This window comes from Ammospiza caudacuta, chromosome 9, assembly GCF_027887145.1.
Source record: "Ammospiza caudacuta isolate bAmmCau1 chromosome 9, bAmmCau1.pri, whole genome shotgun sequence".
Taxonomy (NCBI): Eukaryota; Metazoa; Chordata; class Aves; order Passeriformes; family Passerellidae; genus Ammospiza; species Ammospiza caudacuta.
The window spans coordinates 38,084,942-38,109,753 of NC_080601.1; the positions used below are offsets into that span (position 1 = coordinate 38,084,942).

The window sequence follows — 24,812 nt, forward strand, 5'->3', positions numbered from 1 at the left end:
ATTTATGTGGGACTCTGAATCGGGGTATCACACCACGCTCCCAGGAGAGGGCTGAGGTTTTAAGCAACTAATTTAGACATAAACACCATGGATTTGAAATCTATTCAATAAATTATAACGTCTAAAATAAACAAAAATAAATATATTAACTGTGTATATATATATATAGACACAGTTAACTACATATATATATATATAACTCTATATATATATATTTAAATATATTAACTGTATTTATTTCAAGTCTTGGCTTATCAAATCCAGGTTGCCTTTAAACCCCACTTATCCCAATATTTTGATTTTCCATCTTCTTTTGGCAGTCAAGATGCCAAGTGGACCTGTAATTACCATCAAATTAATGAAGTCAGCACCTAAACCTACTACAAAGATTTTACATGACATAAATAATATATTTATTCTCCTAATTCTTATTATTCTCATGATAAAATATTTATTCTCCTCATCAGAGGTTTTATTTACCTTTATTCCTCAGAAATCACTCATGGAATGACACAACCAGACAATTTTATGCTGCAGCCAAAGTGGTGTTTAATGCTTCTGCTTTTGTAAGGAACAATTTACAAAATACAAAGTTAAAAATAAGAATTAGATCCTTTAAACCTGAATTAAAAACAGGCCAGGGGCCTTTCTCTCTATATAAAGGTAAATAAAGCATCACTGGTTATTCTTTGTACAAACCACAGCAGCAGGAAATAGAAAATTTATATATATTTTTTCATCATGAAAACAAAATTTCAGAGTTCTACAAGGCATACAAAAATAACTCTGTGGTTCCACTGCAGATTTGACACAAATCTGCTTGAAAGGAATATTCACTGCCCCAGCCTGCGCCAGCTTAATGATCCTGGAAAATCCCAAAATAAATTACAAACACATCTATTTAAAAAAGTATCACCATTAAAAGCCTTCAGTGGAGCAGACAATTAAACTCCAATTTGCTGACTGATTTAAAAAAAAGCACTCCTTGCCCTGTTGGAAAACAGGGAGCCAGGAATCACATCTGAGAGGAAATGTAAAGGGCTGAAAGGGTTTAGCTCCTGCCAAATCACTCAAGTGTGACAAGTAATGATTAGGACTGGTCGAAAATTGGGTAAATACAGTCAAAATTTCAGGTGTGAAATATTGACTATATTTAGTCAAAATATAGTCAAAATTTTGAAATTTTTGCCACAAACACTGGCATTTTAAATGCCAAACAAGGATTTTAAATTCTTGCCACAAACAATGGGAAATCCTCATTAAATAAATGAGCAGCACACAAATACTGAGTTGCTCATGTAACACGTGAGGAAATAAATCTAAAAGCAGACCTGCACTGAATATGCATCCATATTCTGGTTATAAAATAAAAGTTCCAAAAAATCCCATTAAAATTCTGCTGCAGCCAGCCCTAGGATTCACCATGACACTTCCAACAAATGCTGGAAAAGCAGGAGAATTTAAAAGCATTTTAAATTCTTGCCACAAACCCCAGCAGGAGCAGAAGGAAAACCAGAAAGGAACCAGCTGGCTCTTGGTTTCACCCCAGATCCAAGTGTAAAGCAAACAGAGGAAATGTTGACACAGGTATCTGTGAACTCCTGAACACGATAAAATGGGAGTTATTTAAAGCAAAACCACTTTTTGCTTTGATAATCCGTGTTCTCCCTGTGCTTTAAACTTAAGCCCATACTTTTGCCTGATGTATTCCGGCAGGAAACTCTTCCATCACAGACTCTGAGTCCAGTTTTGGTATTTCCTTCTTTGAACACCTGAAATTTTGACCATATTTGACCAATTTTTGACCAGTCCTAATCATGACTTGTCACACCTGAGGTTTTGAGTGATTTTGCAGGATCTAAACCTTTTAGCCCTTTACGTTGAATCAGATATTTCAGCTTTTGCTGCATAGAAACTGCTGTTTATCCACTTTGTTTTTTAAAATACTGCTTTGATTACCAGGATTTTTAAAAGACAAGAGTGGGGGATATAAAAATGAATTCCCCACAAATTCTGACCCCCGGATCAAGTATGTAAATACTAACTTGAAAGTATTTATTCTTAATTTAACTAAAATTTTTATTGGCTTGGAGGAAACTTATTTTTTAAACCAAAATCTGAATGCTAATTAAGTGCAGGTCTGCTTTTAGATTTATAACCTCGTGTATTACTTAATTAAACTCAGTATTTATGTGATATTAATTTATTTAATGAGAATATCTCAACTCAGTGCTGACTCCAACTCCACACACAACATGGGAAGGTTTCAAGGACTGCAAAAAACCTTTGCCTGAGGATTTTGCAATCTGATAACCCCAAAATTAACCTTTCAGAGGTTAATTAACCTGTCCTTAGATTTGTGCCAGTAAAAGCCTGCTGGGTGACGAGGTCAAGCCTTTTAAAACAGATTTTTTTGGGATTTAAAGGGAAGCTTCAATGGGATTTTTCCTGGACTTCACAGCTGCAAAGCCACTTAAAAATGAAAATTTGTGTCCTCCCATTGCTGCCTGCAGCCCTGCACAAGGAGGATTTTCCAAAAGAGCTTTTCCAAGGGGGTCAGGGCTGTTGGGAAAACCTTTGGAATCAACACAAGCTCTGGCCCAGACCCAGGTGAAGCCTGGGCCCACAGCCAGCTCAACTTAATCAATGTAAAACATTAAATTAGCCCTTTCTTGTCCTTCTAAAACAAATTTTAAGTTACCTAAACATGAAATCAGCCTTTCCTTTTCCTTTTAAAACAAATTCTGCACTACCTAAACATAAAATCTGCCTTTTCTTGTCTTTTTTAGACAAATTCTAAGTTATCTAAACATGAAATCTGCCTTTTCTTGGTTTTTTAGACAAATTCTGCACTACCTAAACATGAAATCTGCCTTTCCTTGTCCTTTTAAAACAAATTCTGAGCTAAACATGAAATCTGCCTTTTTTTTTGTCCTTTTAAAATGAATTCTGAGCTACCTAAACATGAAATCAGCTTTTCATTGTCCTTTTTAAACAAAAATCTGAGTTACCAAAATATGAAATAATAATTTTCTTGTCCTTTTCAGACAAATGCTGAGTTACCTAAACACGAAACAATCCTTTCCTTGTCCTTTATGGACAATTCTGAGTTCCCTGAGGAGCAGAGGGTTTTGGGCAGGGGGGCAGGTGCAGGGTTGGTGCCCAGGGCGGGATGCTGAGGCAGGCAGGACCCTGAGCAGCTGCACCCTGGGGACCCCAGCAGGAAATCAGAGCTGCTCCTCTGCTCCTCTCCTGTTCTAGGAGCCCAGGATGTGACTGAAGTGGCCCTGCAATGAGAAAACCTCAGGTCACTACACAGGAGCTTGGCAAAAAGGCTTTTCCTCACTCTTCGTTCTCAAATTTTATTTGAAATCGCTGAGCACCACCACAAATATTCCCTTTTTTTCCTCTAGAAATGAATGGAAATAAACTAACACAATCAGTGTCTGCTCAGTCACAGCTCCTGATGGAAACTTTGATGGAAACTTTGCCTTTAATTCCATAAATCAGAGATTTTGCTATGAACATCCAGCATTTCCTCATTTTGGCTCTGGGAGGAGCAATATTTTCAATACTTTATCTATTCCTCAGAAAGGAAATATCCAATTACAAAAAAAAAAAAAGGAGATGGAATGAGATTCCTGAGTATTTTGTTATGATCCAGTAAATCAAGGACAAGTAAAACTGGGTAGGGAAAGTGATATGTTATTGTTTCTTTCAGTTACTTCCCAAATTCTGCTTTTCAGAGAGAATTTGAAAAACGTGTTGAGAATTTCCAGATTTTCCAACTGCTGCTGGAAATATTAATATGTGCTCTGCTGAAATGCTAAATCCATCTCCTTTATTTTTAATTTCCACACTTTATCCCCGAGCAATGCAATTGTGGAGGTTATTAACTTCATGTTTTAATGGGGAACAAGCCCCAGTCACTTTTGCCCCACACTTACAGATTCTCCAGCAACACATCTTGGGCAGGGTTGGGAAATGCCTTTGCTCCCATGGTTTTCCAAAACCTGAGGAACAAAAACAAACACAAATTCATCAAAATGAAGGGAAGGGAAAAGGGAAGGGAAAAGGGAAGGGAAAAGGGAAGGGAAAAGGGAAGGGAAAAGGGAAGGGAAAAGGGAAGGGAAAAGGGAAGGGAAAAGGGAAGGGAAAAGGGAAGGGAAAAGGGAAGGGAAAAGGGAAGGGAAAAGGGAAGGGAAAAGGGAAGGGAAAAGGGAAGGGAAAAGGGAAGGGAAAAGGGAAGGGAAAAGGGAAGGGAAAAGGGAAGGGAAAAGGGAAGGGAAAAGGGAAGGGAAAAGGGAAGGGAAAAGGGAAGGGAAAAGGGAAGGGAAAAGGGAAGGGAAAAGGGAAGGGAAAAGGGAAGGGAAAAGGGAAGGGAAAAGGGAAGGGAAAAGGGAAGGGAAAAGGGAAGGGAAAAGGGAAGGGAAAAGGGAAGGGAAAAGGGAAGGGAAAAGGGAAGGGAAAAGGGAAGGGAAAAGGGAAGGGAAAAGGGAAGGGAAAAGGGAAGGGAAAAGGGAAGGGAAAAGGGAAGGGAAAAGGGAAGGGAAAAGGGAAGGGAAAAGGGAAGGGAAAAGGGAAGGGAAAAGGGAAGGGAAAAGGGAAGGGAAAAGGGAAGGGAAAAGGGAAGGGAAAAGGGAAGGGAAAAGGGAAGGGAAAAGGGAAGGGAAAAGGGAAGGGAAAAGGGAAGGGAAAAGGGAAGGGAAAAGGGAAGGGAAAAGGGAAGGGAAAAGGGAAGGGAAAAGGGAAGGGAAAAGGGAAGGGAAAAGGGAAGGGAAAAGGGAAGGGAAAAGGGAAGGGAAAAGGGAAGGGAAAAGGGAAGGGAAAAGGGAAGGGAAAAGGAGAGGGAAAAGGAAAAAAGAGGGCAATTACTTGCAGTTTTATGATAAAATGTACCTGAGAAATTATTTTGCAGCCAACCCATGGGCAGTGGGTACTCACCACAGAATTCTGCTTTGCCTTTGCAGCCCAGGGAGCAGAGTCAGGGAGGAGTTTCTGCCTGGGATCCAGGTCCATGGCACAGTCCCTGAGCTGGGCAGCAGCCTGCCCTGGGATGGTGTCCAGCAGCCTGCACAGCCGCTTCTGCAACGGCAAAGGCAGCGCTGGCAGCTCTGTGCAGCACAGGCTGGGCCTCCCAGGGGTCACACAGACACTGGGGAGAACACCAGAACAATGGGGCACTAGGGCAGAGCCCCAAGGTTTGGGGTTCCCACTGCCCCTCGTGCTGGGAGAGCAGGAATTCTGTGTCTCACACCTCTCTGTGCCCACAAAGTGCAGGAATTCTGTACATCGCATCTCTCTGTGCCCCTGGGAGCAGGAATTCCGTACCTGGCAGGAATTCTGCACCTCACACCTCTGTGTGCTCCTGGAAGCAGGAATTCTGCACCTCACACCTCTCAGTGCGCCCCTGGGAGCAGGAATTCTGCACCTCACACCTGTCTGTGCCCCTGGGAGCAGGAATTCTGCACCTCACACCTGTCTGTGCCCCTGGGAGCAGGAATTCTGCACCTCACACCTGTCTGTGCCCCTGGGAGCAGGAATTCTGCACCTCACACCTCTCTGTGCCCCTGGGAGCAGGAATTCTGCACCTCACACCTGTCTGTGCCCCTGGGAGCAGGAATTCTGTACCTCACACCTCTCTGTGCGCCCCACAAAGAGCAGATATTCTGCACCTGGTAGGAATTCTGTGTCTCACACCTCTCTGTGCGCCCCACAAAGAGCAGATATTCTGTACCTGGTAGGAATTCTGCACCTCACACCTCTCTGTGCGCCCCACAAAGAGCAGATATTCTGTACCTGGTAGGAATTCTGCACCTCACACCTCTCAGTGTGCCCCTGGGAGCAGGAATTCTGCACCTCACACCTCTCTGTGTGCCCCACAAAGAGCAGACATTCTGCACCTGGTAGGAATTCTGTGTCTCACACCTCTCTGTGTGCCCCAGTCTCATGCAATCCCTGGCAAAGGCATCTCTGAGCCTCCACCCCAGCAGGACTAGGCATGGTGCTGATCCAAGGAATTGTGCTGAAGGAGTGATTAAACCCAGGAAACAGAAGGGGAAGTGATCCCAGTGACGGGAACACCCTTGGAGAGGGGATCTGTGCGTTCCCCGAACACTGGCGCCTTTTCCCAGTGCTCCTCCATGCACTCCCTGCTCCTGGAGCTGTGCCCAGCACTGAGGGGTGCAGGGCTGTCCTGAGAGCCCAAGCGCTGGGCTGAGCCCTCCCAGGGCCCTGTGACCCCTCGCAGAACCAGGGGCTCCCCAAAATGCTGCTCTGAGCAGCACGCTGGCACTGGGCGGGTTAAACTGCAAATCCACGGAAAACACCACAGAAAATCCACACAGAAGTGGAAACTCCAGAAGAACGTCCGTGGAAAGGGACCCCAGGGCTCCTTGGAACTGCCCAGCAAATCAACACAAGCATGGGAATTACAAACTGACCCAGATTTAGGGCCTGAATTCCAGAGAGACACTCACACACTTGGGATGTTCTTCCCCAAACTTTGTTTAAGGAATCCCAACATTCCATCTCTTCCTCCAGGAAGAGGGTGTGCTGGCACAGAACTAACAGACTACTGAAGCACAGAAACAGAATTTAAAGCTGGAGTAAGTTAGGGAAAACCAAAAAAGGATCATAAAAAAAGAAAAAAAAAAAAAAGGGAAAGTACCGGGAAGAAAAAAAGGAAAAAAACCCCAAAAACCAAAGGGGAAAAAAAAAAAAAAGGGAATGAAAGAAAGGGAAAATAAGTGAAAAGAAAAAAGGAAAAAGAAAAAAGGGAAAGAAAAAGGAGAAACAGTAATTGAAAAGGAATAAAGGAAAAGGAAGAAAGGAAAAACGAGAAATTCAAAAGCAAAAAAAGGAAAAACCAAAGAATTCAAAAAGAAAAAAGGAAAAGGAAGAAAGGGGAAAAGACATTAAAAAAAGGAGGGGGGAATAAAAAGGGAAAGAGAAAACGCGTCAAAAGAAAGAATGGAAAATCAGGAGAAAAAGCAAAACCCCGAAGCCTGTTGAGCTCAGTCCCTGGCCCGGCCGTGCCCGCTCCCGAGCCGGCACCGCCCGCGACAGTCGCGACACGGCCCGGGCGGCGACGGGACCGGCACGGGCACCGGGGCCTGCCCCAGCCTCTGCCCGATACCCGATACCCGGTCCCGGTCCCATTTCCCATTGCCCATCCCCGTTCCCGACTCACGCATTCCGGCTCCCCGGCTGCCCCCGGCCCGAGCGCCGCACGCCGGCCCCGCAGCGGCACCGCGGCCATGGCGGCACCGGTACCGCCCCGGGAACCGCCCCGGGAACCGCCCCCGGAACCGCCCCGGTACCGCCCTCGGTACCGCCCCCGGAACCGCCCCCGGAACCGCCCCCGGTACCGCCCCCGGAACCGCCCCCGGTACCGCCCCCGGTACCGCCCCCGGTACCGCCCCCGGTACCGCCCCCGGTACCGCCCCCGGAACCGCCCCCGGAACCGCCCCCGGAACCGCCCCGGGAACCGGGATGAACCAGGATCCACCCCGGGATCCGCCCCTGTAACGCGGTCCCGCGGTGCGCCCCTGGAACCACCCCTGGAACCACCCCTGGATACACCCCTGGATACACCCCCGGCACCGGCACCCGCCCCTAGAACCGGGATCCATCCCCGGATCCACCCCCGGCCCGGCCGGGGATGCGCTGCCGGTTCCCACACGAGCCGGGCCGATGGCGGCCGCTGCCCGTCCATGGCGCAGCGCTGAGCCCGGCCCCGACCGGAGCACGGCATGGGCACACCGGACCCCCGCCTGTTGGCACGGACAGGGTCTCTGGAAAATCCTTCCCTTAGCGTGTTTCCTCCTGAGAAGCTGGGAGGCCTCAGGAACAAAATGCAAACAATGGTTATCTGCTGCTGTGGGATGCAACAGGTGCAGCTGGGATTGGTCTCATGGGGTTGTTTCTAATTAATGGCCAATCACAGTCAGCTGGCTCGGACTCCCTGGCCACTCACAAGATTTTATTATCATTCCATTCTTTCCTTTGCTTTCAAGCCTTCTGATGAAATCCTTCTATTCTTTTAGTATAGTATTTTAAAATATTATTATTATAGGTCTATATATTATTTATTATATGTATTCATTATATATATTAATTATATTTATATATTATTATAGTTTCATATATATATTTTATATAAAATATATATTTTTATTTATATACAATATATTTATATTCAATTATCTTAATATTAGTAGCATAGTTTTTAATATTCTATATAATGAAATATATAATAATAAATACATAATATGAAAATATAATTAATAAATACATTAAATATCTAATATTTAATATATTAATATTAAATTAGAATATTAAAAATACTTTATTTTATATCTTGTTTATTGTGTTTATTTATATATTATACTATTATTATAGCTTTATATATGGTATATAATTTTATATAAATATATAATAATATGTTTATATTATTGGTATAGTTTTTTTTTAATATTATGTATCATAAAATAACAAACCAGCCGTGTGAAACGTGGAGTGAGATCCTCGTGTCCTCCCTCCCCCTGGACCCTGTGAGCACCAGCCCAGACTGCCCACGCCGAGTCCTTGCAGCTTCCCTGCAGTGTTGTGGTGTGCTGTAATGTCCTATTTTGGCCTTCCAGGTCACTTCCCCAGGTGTCCCTATACGTCTATCCCTTCCCCCTTGCCCCCATGCTGAGTGAGTCCTGTCCATCAGGCTGAACATTCCAGCAAGGCGTCGTGTGGTTGGTCAAGTTCAAAGGATGCCCCTATGCCCAGGGGTCATTGGCCTGTCTGGGTGTCATCCCCCCCTGAGACCCTGCCCCTCTCACCTGGTTGGGTGGCTCACCTGTACCTCCCCTCCCCCTGTCCCTGAGCTTAAAAAGGTCATCAGAGCATGCGGTCAGGGTTCTGTTGGAGTAGGTCCTCACGTTCAGACCTCTGTAACCATGGAATAAACCTCTGGACATTAAACCCTCCAGCAGAATCCTCTCCTTTTTCTCTTCACCATCACCTGAAGCTATTCCTCTTGAGGTAACGGGGTTCCAACAAGTCTGGACTTGTTCAGTGCCCAGCTGCAACCACCAGCAAGCCAAGGTATCTCTGGGCTGACACACCAAGGTATCTCTGGGGTGACACACCGCAGTTGCTGCCTTTGGCCCAGCAGCGAGGGTCAGACTGGCCCAGGCACTATCTAACTGGTAATATTGGGAGCTTTTTTTTTCCAATACTGCAGTGTCCGAGCCAGGCTCCGTCTGGGCTGCAGAACTGCAGCTGGTGGGGGCAGACTGAGCTCTGCCCTGGCTCCCCGTCCCGTCCCTTTGGAGCGGCGTTCCCGCCTCTCCCTTGCCCGGGAGCCTGCAAAGGGCTCGGCTCTGATTTACGGGGCACAGCTGGAGCTGACGTGGGCGCAGAGGGAGCAGATTTATTGCCGGGGGTTCCGTCTGTTCCGTTCTGAGCGGAACCGTGGCACGGAGCGTGGGCATCCACCCCGTAACGCCTGCCCCCAGAGCCTTGGGATTGCCTGTGCTGAATTCTTCACAGCCCAAACCCACCCTGCTTGCTTGGAACTCACCGGGAACGGGACTGGGACAGGAATCCCAAAAGAGCCCCAACCCCAGGAGCCGGTGCAGCAGCAGGAATTCCCTGGAATTTTCCATGGAAGCCTGGTGGGACACAGGGGGAATGTCCACAGCAAAGCTCTGTGGGGTGGAGAACGCCAAGGGCAAAAGGGTTTCCCGCTGGAAAATAGGTTTGTTTGTGGAATTCCCGGGATTGGCCTCAGGGATGGATGGGATATTGGGAACCAGGAATTGTTCCCTGGCAGGGTGGGGAGGTAATCAGAGTAAGAAAAATTTTGGACAATTTGGATTAGGACAATATGAGACAGTACAGACAAAGAGTTATGGACGTACAGGTACCTTTTCTGGGCAGCACGGCCCGAAAAAGGCCCCACGTTAACAGAGGATTAACCCTAAAAACAACGGCCTGTTGCATATGCATACAGCTCATCCATGATGCATAAATCCCATTCAAACACAGGATTCTGTCTGGGCAGCGTCAGCTCCTTCCTCTGAAACCTAACGGCGTCTGCAGGGCTGAGCAAGGCGGGAAGAAGTTCATTTCTCCTGATAATGGAGCAATAAATGCTCTTTCTCTGAAAGATTCAGGTGTCCTGTGGCTGCTGGCTCACTGCGAGTCCTTTCTTTGGGAAATAAAGTATCCTACACAGCATCGTTTCTATTTTACCATTTCTTATAACCTAAAACTATATTCAACACACTACTTAAGATAATTAATACAGCATCACTTTCTAACACAACACATATAATACTCATTTGAATATCTGCCAAAAGCCAACCATAGAATACGCATTTTTCACAATTACCAACTGTTTCACAACAGTTTTTAACGCGTTTTTAACAATTGGAACGGCACGGCCGGCACGGGGCACACGTGACACGGGGAGAGCACGTGACACAGACGGAACACGTGACACGGGAAGGGTACGCAGGGCGGGGATGACACGTGACACGGGCGGGCCACGTGAGGCAGGCGGAAGCGCGTGCCCAGGGCGGGCGCACGTGACCCGCGGTTGCCGCCACGTGACCGGCGCTGACCCCGCGTGTCCCTGGCTGGTCCCGGCCATGGCGGGCGCGGTGGCGGCCGCGGGCTCCGTGGAGCAGTTCCAGAAGCTGCTGCAGCGCCCGGACCGGTGAGGGGACACCGGGGGAGAGGGGGGGAATGCGCCCGTGCCTGTGTCCCTTACCGGGGCTGCCGTCCCGCCGTGCCGTCTCTCAGTCTCCTCCACGGGGGCCATCTCCGCCTGCCGGCCCTCGGTGCCGTCCGTTGGGCCCGTGCCGGTGTCACCTCTGTGGGGGCAGCCCGGGTTCCCCATCCCGGTGTCCCGTCCCTCGATGTCATCCTGGGTTCCCCATGCCCTTGTCCAGTCCCTCGGCCCCGTCCGTTGGGGCCGTGCCGGTGTCACCTCTGTGGGTGCCGGCCCGGGTTCTCCATCCCGGTGTCCCCTCTTTGGGTCCCTCTTTGGGTGCCATTCCGCCGTCCTCTCCCGGTCCCCGCGGGGCACAGCTCGGGAGGGGCCGGTGCTGCCGCAGCGCCCGGTAAAACCTGCGAGGGGAAGATAAAAACCCCAAAACGGGGACAAACCGAGCCCCAAACTGCGCAAAGGCCGGGCTTTGGCCAGGCTTAGGCTCAGCTTAGGCTCGGGCTTTGGCCAGGCTTAGGCCGGCCTTTGGCTCGGCTTTGGCCCAGCTTTGGCCAGGCTTAGGCTCGGCTTTGCTCGGCCTCTGCCAGCCCCGCGTTCCCCTGGCTCAGCTCTCGGAGGTACCACCCTACAGCAGCTCCTATCGCAGGGAATTTGGGGCTAAATTGGGCGAATCGGCTGGAAAATCCCATAAACCAGAGCTGCCCTGAGAGCTGGGATTGTCCTCCAGGCGCTGGAGTGTCACCAAAACCAGCGGGACATTGCAGAGGGAACAGCAGTGACATTGCAGTGGGAACAGCAGTGGCTAATTAATGGAAACAGCAGTGGCTAATTAATGGAAACAGCAGTGACATTGCAGTGGCATAGCGATAGGAACAGCAGTGACACAGCAATGGGAACAGCAGTGATGTTTCAATGGGAACACCATTGTTTGGGTGTTCATTGACACAGAAGTGGCTCTGAATTATTCATCTCCCGTCCAGAGTCTCATTAATCTGGTTTTGTGCTCTGTGATTAATGACAGGCTCTGCTTTTCCTACAACCCCAGGCTGGTCTGGGACCTGCAGGCCCATCCAGGGACACCTTGCAGTGTCCCAGGCTGCTCCCAGCCCTGTCCTGGGCAATCCCAGCAGGGATCTTGTGCTGCTACAATTTACAATGAATTTCCATTATTTAGGGATAAAAGACATTAAGTGGCTGCTGTGGGATGGGTGACTTGATTTCTCTGTTTTTCTAAGTAAATTCATATCAGTACATTGAATCTTTAATTCCTTATTCCCACTCTCTGGTGGGTTTGACCTCTGTGAAGATGGAGAATGGAATTGAGAATTCCAATATCTTGTCACTGCTGTCATCCCATGGGAGCTGGTACCCAGTGGGATGGGATTTCTGTCACACCTTTAAATGCTGTGTGGAGCCAATCCCAAACATCCCAGCAAACTGCAATAAGGAGTTGGAGCTAATGCCAGCAGAAAAATAACATTGCAGTGTGACAGGCTTTGTGCTGCATGGGCTCAGAATGTTCCTGGGAAAGGAGAACTCCTGGCTGTGCTTTAAAGGGTTTTTTAATCTCAGGTGATGCCTCAGGTTTGGCTTTTCTATGTTTCACATTCTGTGCTGCTTCAGTGTGTGGGGCTGGGCTCACATCAGGGATGCTGAGCTCTGTGCACAGAGCAGGGACACAAAACAATTCCTGCTCCAGCTGGGCACCAAGGACAAATGACCCAAATCTCAGCCCAGGAGCACAAACCCCGTGGGCTGCAGAGAGAAAAACAAGCAGGGTGGGACTGCAGGGCTAAAGCTGGAATGGGACAATGAACTGCAAGGTGCAAATGGAGCAGAGCTGATCCCAGGGACAGAGCCCGTGCCCGGCCGTGCATTTTGGGGCCATTTTGGTTCATCTTGGGGGCAGCCCTGGCTGGGCTCTGGTGCTGCCCAAGGTGGGTCCACGGAGGAGATGCTTGGAATCAATCCCTGCTGTATTCTGTGACTCTGCCCAGCCTCTGCTCTGGGCAGCAGGTGGTGGGGATTGATGGGTTTTTATGGAGTGCCCATCCCTGCGTTGTCCAGGGAACTCCTGAGGTGGCACTCAGGGCTCTGGGGACAAGGTGGCTGTCGGGCCCCTGGATGGTGGTTCTGGAGGCCTCTCCCAGCCCCAGGGGTTCCCTGATGCAGGTGTTTTTGGCAGCTGTCCCCAGGAGTGCTGTTTCTCCCCAGGTCCCTGGTGGTGGTGCACTTCTGGGCGCCGTGGGCTCCGCAGTGCGCGCAGATGAACGAGGTGATGGCAGCGCTGGCACGGGAGCACAGCCAGGTCACCTTCGTGCAGGTGAGCAGGGACAGCCCTGGGGGGAGCAGGGACAGCCCTGGGGGGAGCAGGGACAGCCCTGGGGGAGCAGGGACAGCCCTGGGGCAGGGAAATGTTCCAGAACAGGGGCAGGTTGCCCTTGGGGTGCCTCTGGGGCCTCACATTTCTAATGCCCCTCTCACATCTGGTATCCCAGAGGTGCTGCTGCCATCAGGGATGGGCTCAGACTGAGAATCCTGGAATGCTGTGGGTGGAAAGGGACCCCAAAGCTCATCCAGGGTTATCCCAGAGGTGCTACCATGGCAGGAAATCCTGGAATGCCTTGGGTGGGAAGGGACCTCAAAGCCCATCCAGTGTTATCCCAAAGTGCTGCTGCTGTCAGGGATGGCTCAGACTGGGAATCCTGGAATGCCTTGGGTGGGAAGGGACCTCAAAGCCCACCCAGTGCCACCCCTGCCATGGCAGGGACACCTCCCCCTGTCCCAGGGTGCCCAGCCTTGGGGATGTTCCTGGTAAAGGGATCTCAGGGTTACCACAGGGTTCCTGTGGCTAAAATGACCCTTCAGGAAGGTGAGTTCAGCCCCTGCAGGGTTGTCACTCTGCTTTGTGAGACCCTCTGCACATCCCACTGGGATCCAGAGGAAGGAATTCCCTTCATCCACGTGCTGTTGGTTTTAAACCAAATTTCTCTGGTTAATGAGGCACTTGTGGCACGATGAGGGCAGGGAGCAGCCAGCTGTGTGTGAGTATTTTAATGGGATTTTTACAGCCTTTAGGATGTGTGTGTGGGTTTCTTTAATGATTCCTCTCAGTTGGTATTTGTAAAACAGGTCAGAATTATTTTAATGGTGCTTTATGACTTAGAGCTTCAAAAGACTAATTTTCCACTTATTGCAGATTCAAGATGCTTACATTTGTCTAGAGTTTAGTAGCTTTTGCTCAGCCCAACAAAGTCTGGAATCTCTCAGTTGCCTTTTTGTTATTCCTATATCATTTATTTATGACCTTTATTTTTCAGCTGTAATTTATATTTTAATAATGAGGTTCCAAAGTCATCCAGGGCTGTGAAACCAAGGTGGTGGCACTTCTTTTCCCAACTCCCTCCTCCCAGCAATTTTAATATTACTGGTGTTCTTGCTCAGAGAAAATGAGCTGATGGAAATTCTTGGGTGAATTTTACTGGTACATTTTGGAGGGAGGAGCTCCTCCAGAGGAATATATTTGATTTTGGCAGTTCTTGGTGGGATTTTTGTATTCCAGCCTGCCTTTGAATTGGCAAGCACCTGTTACCTTCTTGGATGCTTGGTTGAAATGAATGTGTTCATATCCCAAGCACTCATAAACAACATTTTGGGAAGCTGTGCCAATGAGAGCAAGTTCCTGAAATATGAAATGAAATCTCTTCTGTGTTATGTGGAACGTAAATACCCAAGCAGGAAATTTTACTGGGAAAGAAAATTAGTATTAGTGGTGGAAGTCATCATTTGCCCCTGGAAAAAGAATCAATAATTGGAATTACCTATTCTCTTTCAATTATGTATAAGCTTTCAGTTCAGTTTCAGTTGGATGTAAGCTTTCATTTTCTAGCTGCAGTTTTGCAGTTGATTCTGTTGGAGTGGTGATGTGCAGGAGGAGGCTGGGGCTCACTTGTGATGCTCCTGCTTTGCCTCTCTAATTAGTGGGTTCATTAGGAGCCTGCGTAGCTGGAGCTGCTCAAAATCTGAGCCAGTGAAGATAAATGTTCACAGCAAATCCCTCTGTGATGAAAGTGGGAGCAGCAGTCCCAGGCTGGGCACTCAGCAGCCTGGCAGAAGTTGAAAATCACCCTCAGCTGAAGGAGCAGCTCCTTTCCCCTCCTGATTTACGGGGGGCTGTGGTGTCAGGGGTGATGCAGAGCCCCCCAAAGGGGCACAAAAGCACCTCTGTGGTTGTGACATCACTGGGCAGTGATTTATGCCTTCCAATATAGCAGGAGCTGCACAGCAGGGAGAATTTACTGGGTCAGGAGTGCACCAAAAATTTTATTCGCAGCCTCCGGGCGTCTTTTGAAATGTGCAACAAAATAAAAACCTCTGAGGCTGTTCTGACACCGTGGAGTTCAGCGGGGCCATGCAGCCCAGAGAGTCTCATTTAAATGCAAATGGCTCCCAGACTTCAGCAGCAGATCCTGCTTAAATGGATCAAATGCCAGGGAGAACATTCCAGGATTGACACTCGCAGTGAAACTTGAAAGAAGATTATGGAAATAATCCAGGTTTTTTTTTTTTTGGTTTGGTTTTTAGCTGGAAGCTGAGGCTGTGCCTGAAGTGTCTGAAAAATATGGAATTAGTTCTGTCCCAACGTTCTTGTTCTTTAAGGTAAGAGGAAATGGATTTAAGAGGAAATGAATTTAAGAAAAGTGGATTTAAGAAAAAATAGAATCCATGTGGACCCTTAATACTTATACTTGTGTAATACTCTACCAGAACCTTAGGAGCTTTCTCAGTGAGGAAACACCTCTGTAACTGATTGAATTCTATCCAGTGGAACCTAAAAATGGAAATACACATGGTTTTTGCACTTTATGTGCAATTGTTCAGGGCTTGCTTAAGTGCTTCGGGATTCATACATAGCTTTTATTTCACTTGTTGTACTTGGGTCAAAAAATTTACAGCAGCATTTCTTTGTATTGAGGTAGGGGAAAAGACCCAAGTAAATAAAGTAAATATGGTAATAACAGAAATAACAGTTCTGTTTGGGTGCTATTTGCCTGTGATGATAAAATGGATAATATTTTATGAAATAAGTTTTTCTAGAGGCAGACTCGGTGCTGTTACTGATGCCTTGCAGTGGCTGCCCAGAACAGAGGCTAGACAAGGTTGAGAGGATAAAGTGGGTGTTTATTAAAGGCCTTCAGTAGGTGCACCTCGGGCACTCGGAGCCTCAGAGGCTACGCCAGGGTGGACCATGCTCAGGGGTCTGTCAGGCAGGTATGAGTTTGGTCTGTTTGTGTATCAGGGGTTAATGCTTCAGTTCAGCTTCAGGTGATGAAGTTATTTACCCCCAGTGTGCTCCTCCCAATTCACTCCTGTTTATACTTTTTGGAGCTGAGGCTGTAGGGTGTCCTTGAGTTTCAGGCCTGGGGGAATTGTTTGGTTTGATCAAAATGTGAGGACAGTTAACTACACTTTGTATGGAGTTCAGAATTAGGCACTAATGCAGCACAGGATCTGAAAACCAGAAAAGCTAAAATCCCTCGGGCATCATTTCCACCAGAAAGGCACGAGCCTGGCAGCACAGCCCCTCCCTGGAAGGCAGGCTTGGCTGGCTGTGTGTGCTGTGCTTGAGCCCAGGCTGGCCTGAAGGCTGTGAGTGCTGTGCCCCCGTGTTTGCAGGGGTCTTATGTTGAGGGAAGAGATGAGGATCTGACTCCATGTTTCACAAGGCTGATTTATTATTTTATTATATATATTACATTAAAACTATACTAAAAACAATAGAAGGAAAAGTTTCATCTCAGAAGGCTGGCTAAGCTAAGAATAGAAAAGCAAGAATGCTAACAAAGGCAGCTGTCTCAGACTCTGTCCGAGCCAGCTGACTGTGATTGGCCATTAATCAGAAACAACCACACCAGACCAATCCCAGCTGCACCTGTTGCATCCCACAGCAGCAGATAACCATTGTTTGCATTTTGTTGCTGAGGCCTCCCAGCTTCTCAGAAGGAAAAATCCTAAGGAAAGGATTTTCATAAAAAGATATCTGCGACAGTGCTGTGCTTTAGCCCAGGCTGGACTGAAGGCTGTGTTTAGCCCACCCTGCCGTGTGTGCTGTGTTTCCCCCTGGCCCTGCAGTCTGTGTGCTGTTCCCTGCCCTGCAGGCTGTGTGCTGTTCCCTGCCCTGCAGGCTGTGTTTCCCCTGCCCTGCAGTCTCTGTGTGTTTTGTATTTACCCCCCTGCCCTGCAGGCTGTGTGCTGTGTTTCCCCCTGCCCTGCAGGCTGTGTTTATCCCTGTTCTGGAGGCAGTCTGTGTGTGCAGTGTTTATCCCTGTTCTGGAGGCAGTCTGTGTGTGCTGTGTTTATCCCTGTTCTGGAGGCAGTCTGTGTGTGCAGTGTTTATCCCTGTTCTGGTGTGTGCAGTGTTTATCCCTGTTCTGGAGGCAGTCTGTGTGTGCTGTGTTTATCCCTGTTCTGAAGGCAGCCCGTGTGTGCAGTGTTTATCCCTGTTCTGGAGGCAGTCTGTGTGTGCTGTGTTTATCCCTGTTCTGGTGTGTGCAGTGTTTATCCCTGCTCTGGAGGCAGTCTGTGTGTGCAGTGTTTATCCCTGTTCTGGAGGCAGTCTGTGTGTGCAGTGTTTATCCCTGCTCTGGAGGCAGTCTGTGTGTGCAGTGTTTATCCCTGCTCTGGAGGCAGTCTGTGTGTGCAGTGTTTATCCCTGTTCTGGTGTGTGCAGTGTTTATCCCTGTTCTGGAGGCAGTCTGTGTGTGCAGTGTTTATCCCTGTTCTGGAGGCAGTCTGTGTGTGCAGTGTTTATCCCTGTTCTGGTGTGTGCAGTGTTTATCCCTGCTCTGGAGGCAGTCTGTGTGTGCAGTGTTTATCCCTTTCTGAAGGCAGCCCGTGTTGCTGTTCCCTGCAGAACTCCCAGAACGTGGACCGCCTGGACGGCGCGCACGCCCCGGAGCTGACGCGGAAGGTGCAGCGGCACGCGGCGGGCACGGCGGGCACGGTGGGCACGGCCGGCCCCGGGGGCGCTGCCCCTGCCCAGGAGCAGCTGCACGCCCGCCTCAGGGGGCTCATCAACGCCGCCCCCTGCATGCTCTTCATGAAGGGCTCTCCCAAGGAGCCCCGCTGCGGTGAGAGAGCCTGCCCGCCTGCTGGCCCTGCCTGGCACCCAGGGCTGGGCTGTGCCCCCCTGTGCCAGGGTGGGGTCAGCACAGGTGTGAGCCAGGGTGGGCACAGCACGGCCCTGAGCCAGGGTGGGCACAGCTGGGAGCCAGGGTGGGCACGAGTGTGAGCCACAGTGAGCACAGCTGGGAGCCAGGGTGGGCACAGCTGGGAGCCAAGGTGGGCACGGGTGTGAGCCACAGTGAGCACAGCTGGGAGCCAGGGTGGGCACGGGTGTGAGCCAGGGTGGGCACAGCATGGCCCTGAGCCAGGGTAGGCACAGCTGGGAGCCAGGGTGGGCATGGGTGTGAGCCGCAGTGAGCACAGCTGTAAGCCCAGCTGGGAGCCAGGGTGAGCCCAGCTGTGAGCCCAGCTGTTTGCCAGGGTGGGGTCAGCACAGCTGTTTGCCAGGCTGAGCCCAGCTGTTTGCCAGCTGTTTGCCAGGGTGAGCCCAGCTGTTTGCCAGGGTGAGCCCAGCTGTTTGCCAGCTGTTTGCCAGGTGAGCCCAGCTGTTTGCCAGGGTGAGCCCAGCTGTTTGCCAGCTGTTTGCCAGGTGAGCCCAGCTGTTTGCCAGGGTGAGCCCAGCTGTTTGCCAGCTGTTTGCCAGGTGAGCCCAGCTGTTTGCCAGGGTGAGCCCAGCTGTTTGCCAGCTGTTTGCCAGGGTGAGCCCAGCTGTTTGCCAGGTGAGCCCAGCTGTTTGCCAGCTGTTTGCCAGGTGAGCCCAGCCGTGCTGAGAGCCCATGGAACTCCCCTGCAGGCTTCAGCAGGCAGATAGTGGAGATCCTGCAGAAGCACGGCGTGGCCTTCAGCAGCTTTGACATCTTCTCTGACGAGGAGGTGCGCCAGGGGCTCAAGTCCTTCTCCAACTGGCCCACCTACCCCCAGCTCTACGTCAGGGGCGAGCTCATCGGGGGCCTGGACATCGTCAAGGTGACACAGCTCAACCTCCCTCCTCGTTGGCCTGCCAGAAATGGCCTTGTCCGGCTTTTTCCAACTCAGTTTTGCTTTTTTCTCCCAATTTCCCCAGGAGCTCGAGGCGTCAGGAGAGCTGGACACAATCTGCCCGAAGGGCCAGAAGCTGGAGGACAGGTGGGGGAATTATTACAATTTTGACTTTTTTTCTATGCTCATAAGGGGAAACCCTCTGTGAATTCCTGCTTTATCAGAAGTGCCTCAAGAATGTATTTACTTACAGAATTCTTGCAGTTTTTCAATGTCTTTTGGGGTTTGCATATTTAAGCCCAAGAATTTTTACTTATATTTGTGGTGTAATTTCTGCTTATAGCAAGAATCTATTTATATATTGATATATATCTATCTATATGTATATCTATTTATGCATTTATATATCTATATCTATTTATATATCTAAATGTATCTATATATTTATAGATATGCCTTTATATTTCTGTATCTATATTTCTGAATTTCTATATTTCTATATCTGTGTATATATTTATAAACACATATCTCTATTTCTATATTTCCATATTTCTATTTATACATCTATATATATATCTACTTGTATATTTATATATCTATATACATCTACTTATATATTTATATATCTGTATCTATAGTGGGATATATAGATATAGATTCCTTCTTGTCTCTCTTTAGGAATTTATTCTTTAAAAATAACTGGGAAAATCATCTTTTTAAGCCTTTTCTGGCTTTATTTGCTACAGATTTCCCAACTCTGGTGTCACTGGAGGGAATCCCTGCCTGGTTCTTCTCCCTGCTCAGTGCAATGCAGAAATAAATTAATAAATCCCATGTAAAAGTGGAGATAAATAATAATCCCACCATTGTAAGTTCTAGGGATTTATTAATTCCTTCCAAATTTGTCCTGAGGCTTGAGTTACTTTACTTTGAGATTGTTTCACTGAGGCCACAAACCTCAATTAATGCTTTCAGCAGAGATTAAATTGGAGATAAAGATGAGATGGGCTCATCTTTAAAAACTTACTTTTGGTGGCCTTCAAAAATGTACTTTTAAAGCCTTTTAGCCCCTTCCTGTGCTTTTTAAGGAGTTTGTTAAGAAATTAAACATTTTTTGGTCAGTTATTGATGAAAGTTTGCACAGGCAGTGACCCCATTTACACAGAATTGTTTTGCTTGGCACAAACTTTTGAGGGGAGGAAGGGAACGGGAAACATCCTCTGCTTCCCAAAAGGTTTAAAGTTCCCTTTGGGTTTTGTTCAGGTTAAAGTTGTCCATGAGATGTTTTTAGGAGCAGCAGCACCTCTGGGGAGGGTTAAGTGCCATTTTCCCCAGCCTGCTCCGTGTGGGATGGGTTCCTGCTGGGAGTGCATTCCCATCCCAGGGTGGAATTCTTGGAGATTTATCAGTTTGAGTTTTCATTCCCAATTCTGCGTTTTCTTTGGGGTGATAACCAAGGTATTTTATGTCTTTTTCCAGGCTTAAATCCTTGATAAACAAAGCTCCTGTGATGCTCTTCATGAAGGGAAACAAACAGGTAACATGGAATGTTAAAATAAAAAGAAATATTTTTATTTCTTTATTTACTATTTTATTTCTTTATTTATTTATTTTATTTTATATTTATTTTCAGAAAATAAAAACTGAATTTTTACCTTGTCCTTCCTTAATTCAAATCAGTCTTGCTGCAATAGTTACTTATCTTTTTATCTGATGCTTCTATAAGCCACAGAACAACCCCTAGTTTTTATTATTACTGAATATTATCTAACTATTAGATATTAATATCTATTAATATAAATATTGATAGAAATAGCTAATGCTTGGATATTATAATAGATATATCTGATATCTTAGGTACCTTATATAATACATATCTATAATGCCTAGTAATATCTAAAAATTGCTGTGTGTTTTTTGTCCTCATGTTAAGAGTTTGCACTGGATATGAATTATTAATTCATTACAATTCTAATTTTAATGAATTTAATTGCAGTTAAATTAATTATAATTAAATTAATTCTAATGATAATAAATATGACAAGTTGCTGTTCTTGTTTATTATGGTGAATCCAGGCATTGATGCCATATTTATTCCATAAATCCATAAAAATCAGGAGGTAAAGGATGGAAAAGGGATTAGGGAGTGGCTCATCCAGCAAAAAATCGGGAATTGCTGCAGTGCAGCTGGAATTCCATGGATTTAAAAAAGCAGAGACATTTAATATCTGTGTTTTATGTTTTAGATGGCAAAATGTGGCTTCAGCAAGCAAATCATAGAAATCATGAATAACACTGGGTAGGTAATGGGGTTTGAGTTTGGGGGGCAGTTTTGGGGTAAAAACTGCATTTTATGGAAAATGTGTTAGAAAATGTGAGTGGAATTATTCCTCAAATTTAAGTTTTTATTTTTCAAGAGGATTTCAAGCAGTTCAAGGGTTATCTGAGAATTTTATTGGGGCTTTTTGAGATTACTGAGGAGTTTTTAAAGAATTTTGAGGGTTCCTTCAAGATTTGTAAGAGGTTTTTTTTGAGAATTTTGAAGAGTTCCGTTAGAATTTAGAGGAATTTTTGAGGGCTCTTTAAAATTTTGAAGTCTTTTTGTGAGAATTTTGAGGGTTTTTTTTAAGATTTTGAGTATTTTTTCAAGATTGAGGGGTTTTTTTGGGTATTTTGAGGACTTTTTGTGAGAATTTTGAGGGGTTTTGAAAATTTTTAGGGTTTTAAAAAAATCTTGAGTTTTTAGAACTTTGAGGGTTTTTTTAAGAATTCTGAAGGATTTTTGACAACATTGAGGAGTTTTTGATAATTTTGAGGATTTTTTGGAGAACTTTGAGGGGTTTTTCCAGCATTATATGGATTTTTAAAAAACCTTGAGATTTTAGATATTTTTGGGGGTAATTTTTGCCGTTTTTGTGAGAATTTTGAGTTTCTTTACAAATGTTGCAGGGCTGTGTTGCTTTTTGAGCATTTCTTCCCAGCTGCAGTGTGAATAACGTGAATATCCCATTTTTTTAATGAATATCCCATTTTTTCCCTCTCCCCAGCGTGGACTACGAGACCTTTGACATCCTGGAGGACGAGGAGGTAACAGCAGCTGCCCTTCCCTGGGGACCCATTCCCTGCTGCCTTTCCAGGGCCAGCATTCCCAATAATTCCTGTTTGATTTGGCCAGAATTCCCAATAATTCCTGTTTGATTCCCAGATTTGATTTGGCCAGAATTCCCAATAATTCCTGTTTGATTTGGCCAGAATTCCCAATAACTCTTGTTTGATTTCCCAGATTTGATTTGGCCAGCATTCCAAATAATTCCTGATTTGATTTCCCAGATTTGATTTGGCCAGAATTCCCCAATAATTCCTGATTTGATTTCCCAGATTTCACTTGACCAGAATTAATTCCTGTTTGATTTCCCAGATTTGACTTGACCAGAATTAATTCCTGTTTGATTTCCCAGCTTTGATTTGGCCAGCATTAATTCCTGTTTGATTTCGCAGATTTGATTTTGCCGGCATTCCCAATAATTCCCATTTGATTCCCAGATTTGATTTGGCCAGCATTAATTCCTGTTTGATTCTCAGATTTGATTTGGCCAGCATTAATTCCTGTTTGATTTCCCAGCTTTGATTTTGCCGGCATTCCCAATAATTCCCATTTGATTCCCATGTCTGATTTGGCCAGCATTAATTCCTGTTTGATTTCCCATGTCTGATTTGGCCAGCATTAATTCCTGTTTGATTCTCAGATTTGATTTGGCCAGCATTAATTCCTGTTTGATTTCCCATGTCTGATTTGGCCAGCATTAATTCCTGTTTGGTTCCCAGCTTTGATTTGGCCAGCATTAATTAATGAATCAGTGAATTAATTAATTGCTGTTTGGTTGCCAGGTGCGCCAGGGGCTGAAGTCCTTCTCCAACTGGCCCACGTACCCCCAGCTCTACGTCAAGGGGGAGCTGGTGGGGGGGCTGGACATTGTCAAGGTAGGAGCTGGTTTTATTTGCAATAAAAACTCCATTTATTGGATTTAAAAATTCCATTTATTGGAATTTTCCTGCCTGTCCCCCACTGAACCCCTGCAACCACCCCAGGATGCTTTTCCAGGGAAAGGAGCTTTAGTTCTCCAATGAGTGACTGGAGAAAGCTCATTTTCACCTCTTTTTTTGCATTTTTCTCATCCTTAATTTTCTCTTGATGTTGGTTTTTTACCAGGAAACATTCCTGGGGAAAAGGAAATTTTCTGGGAGTTGTTGGAGCAGCCCCAGAGTTCCCAAATCCTCCTGAGCCCATTCCTGGATGGTTCAGAGCCAATTCCTCAGACTCTGGGACTCCTGGGGATGCCCAATCAATAAATCCCATTTAATTCTGAAAATCCTGGGACTACTGAAATTATAGATTTGTTTGATTTATTTAAGAAGTGTGAGGGATTGCCTCAATTACATAGATTAATTTTATTTACAAAGATTAATTTTACTTCAATTACATAGATTAATTTTATTTATATAGATTAATGTTACTTAAAGTATATGGATTAATTTTATTTACAAAGATTAATTTTACTTCAATTGTATAGCTTTATTTTATTTATATAAATTAACTTTACTTCAATTATATAGATTCATTTTACTTAAAGTATCAAAATTTTTAATCAGTTAACAAGTGTAGGGTTTGCTTCAATTCTTATATAAATTTATTATTGAAATTATTATATAAATAATAATTTAATTTATAGATACTATTTTAACCTAAATTCTGTAGATTAATTTTATTTATGTAGATTAACTATATGGATTAATTCTATTTATATAGATTAATTTATATTAATCTATATAAATTATACTTAAATTATATAGATTATATAAATTACTATAATTATATGGATTAATTCTATTTATATAGATTAATTTAACCTAAGGTACATCATTAATTCTGTTTATTTAACAAGTGTAGGGATTGCTTTGATTATATAGATTAATTTTGTTTATATTATATAGATTAACTTAATTTAGAGTTTAATTTTATTTGTTTATTTAGCAAGTGTAGGGGTTAAATCAATAGATAATTTAAGAAGCGTGGGATTTTTTTCAGTGCTCAGGAAGGGGAGTCTTGGGCATTGTGAGATGCTGTAAAATCCTTTTTTCTGCTATTTCAATGTAATTTCTCTCTTTGCATCCTTGGGCTGTTTGAGTTCATGACTTGTATGGGTTGGGTGATTGCTGTCAGTGGTTTAAATGTCATTTTTGAATGCAGCACAGTGTGGGTATTGAACTGGAGCTGTTGATTGCAAGGTGGCACAAGAAGAACATTGCACCTTGTGTCCTGCTGCTCCCGAGGCAGCTGCCAGCCCTGCAGTGGGAACTCCAGTCCCCAGCATGGGCAGGGCAGGCTCGGATCCTGAGGAGTTTCAGTTTCTTGTTGGGGTTTGGGGTGGGAAAACAAAACCCACCCATGGCTGGTGAGTTCCTCCTTTGGGGCGTTGGGGAGTTCTGTGCCTGGAATGTCTGGAATTCCACCTGGCAGGAGATCAGGGACACCAGGCAGAGCTTTCAAGGTGTGATTGTCCACTGATTTGTCTTTTTCACTACATTTAGTGAAGAAAGGATTTATAAATCCTTTCTAAATCTCCGAGTGTTGCCCAGGAGGGAGCTCTCTGAGGCTGTCAGGGAATATTTCCTGCTGGAATCCCCTTGGGTCATCCCAACACACCCTTTGTGTCTTTCAGGAGCTGAAGGAAAGTGGGGAGCTGCTGCCTGTGCTGAAGGGGGAGAATTGATGGGGAGAGAAATCCCTGGAACAGCCTGGAACACTTAGAGATTCTCCTGGAGCCATAGACAACTGCACCCTGAGGAGCATCAGGAGGAGAAGCAGACAGGAAATAAACACAAATATTCTCTCTGTGAAAATGGTTTCACTGGGGACACAAAAAGGTCAATTAAAATTCAGTGCTCCAGGATCTGTGGTGTTGGGGTTTCTTTATTTTCA

At 46.0% G+C, this 24,812-nt stretch overlaps 2 protein-coding genes across 3 annotated transcripts; one reads left to right on the forward strand and one right to left on the reverse strand.

The window, feature by feature from the left end:
• Positions 1-299: 299 nt before the first annotated feature.
• On the reverse strand, positions 300-7,293 carry C9H10orf143 (chromosome 9 C10orf143 homolog). Its single transcript, XM_058810265.1, has 4 exons — positions 7,193-7,293; positions 4,945-5,085; positions 3,948-4,013; positions 300-3,287 (listed from the first exon to the last, which is right to left on the reverse strand). Exons 1-4 carry the CDS (start codon positions 7,259-7,261, stop codon positions 3,258-3,260), a joined length of 306 nt encoding a protein of 101 aa, XP_058666248.1. The 5' UTR covers positions 7,262-7,293; the 3' UTR covers positions 300-3,257.
• A 3,316-nt stretch (positions 7,294-10,609) lies between these two features.
• Positions 10,610-24,721, forward strand: GLRX3 (glutaredoxin 3). Of its 2 annotated transcripts, none has more exons than XM_058810488.1 (11): positions 10,610-10,717; positions 12,944-13,052; positions 15,314-15,388; positions 17,643-17,859; positions 18,648-18,820; positions 18,918-18,979; positions 20,312-20,369; positions 21,079-21,131; positions 21,880-21,919; positions 22,721-22,813; positions 24,553-24,721. In XM_058810488.1, the coding sequence occupies exons 1-11, from the start codon at positions 10,650-10,652 to the stop codon at positions 24,601-24,603; spliced, it is 999 nt and encodes a 332-aa protein (XP_058666471.1). In that variant the 5' UTR covers positions 10,610-10,649; the 3' UTR covers positions 24,604-24,721. The 2 variants fall into 2 exon arrangements, with proteins under 2 accessions (XP_058666471.1, XP_058666472.1); XM_058810489.1 differs by lacking the exon at positions 10,610-10,717 and adding an exon at positions 12,491-12,666 and having other exon boundaries at positions 24,553-24,719.
• Positions 24,722-24,812: the final 91 nt, after the last annotated feature.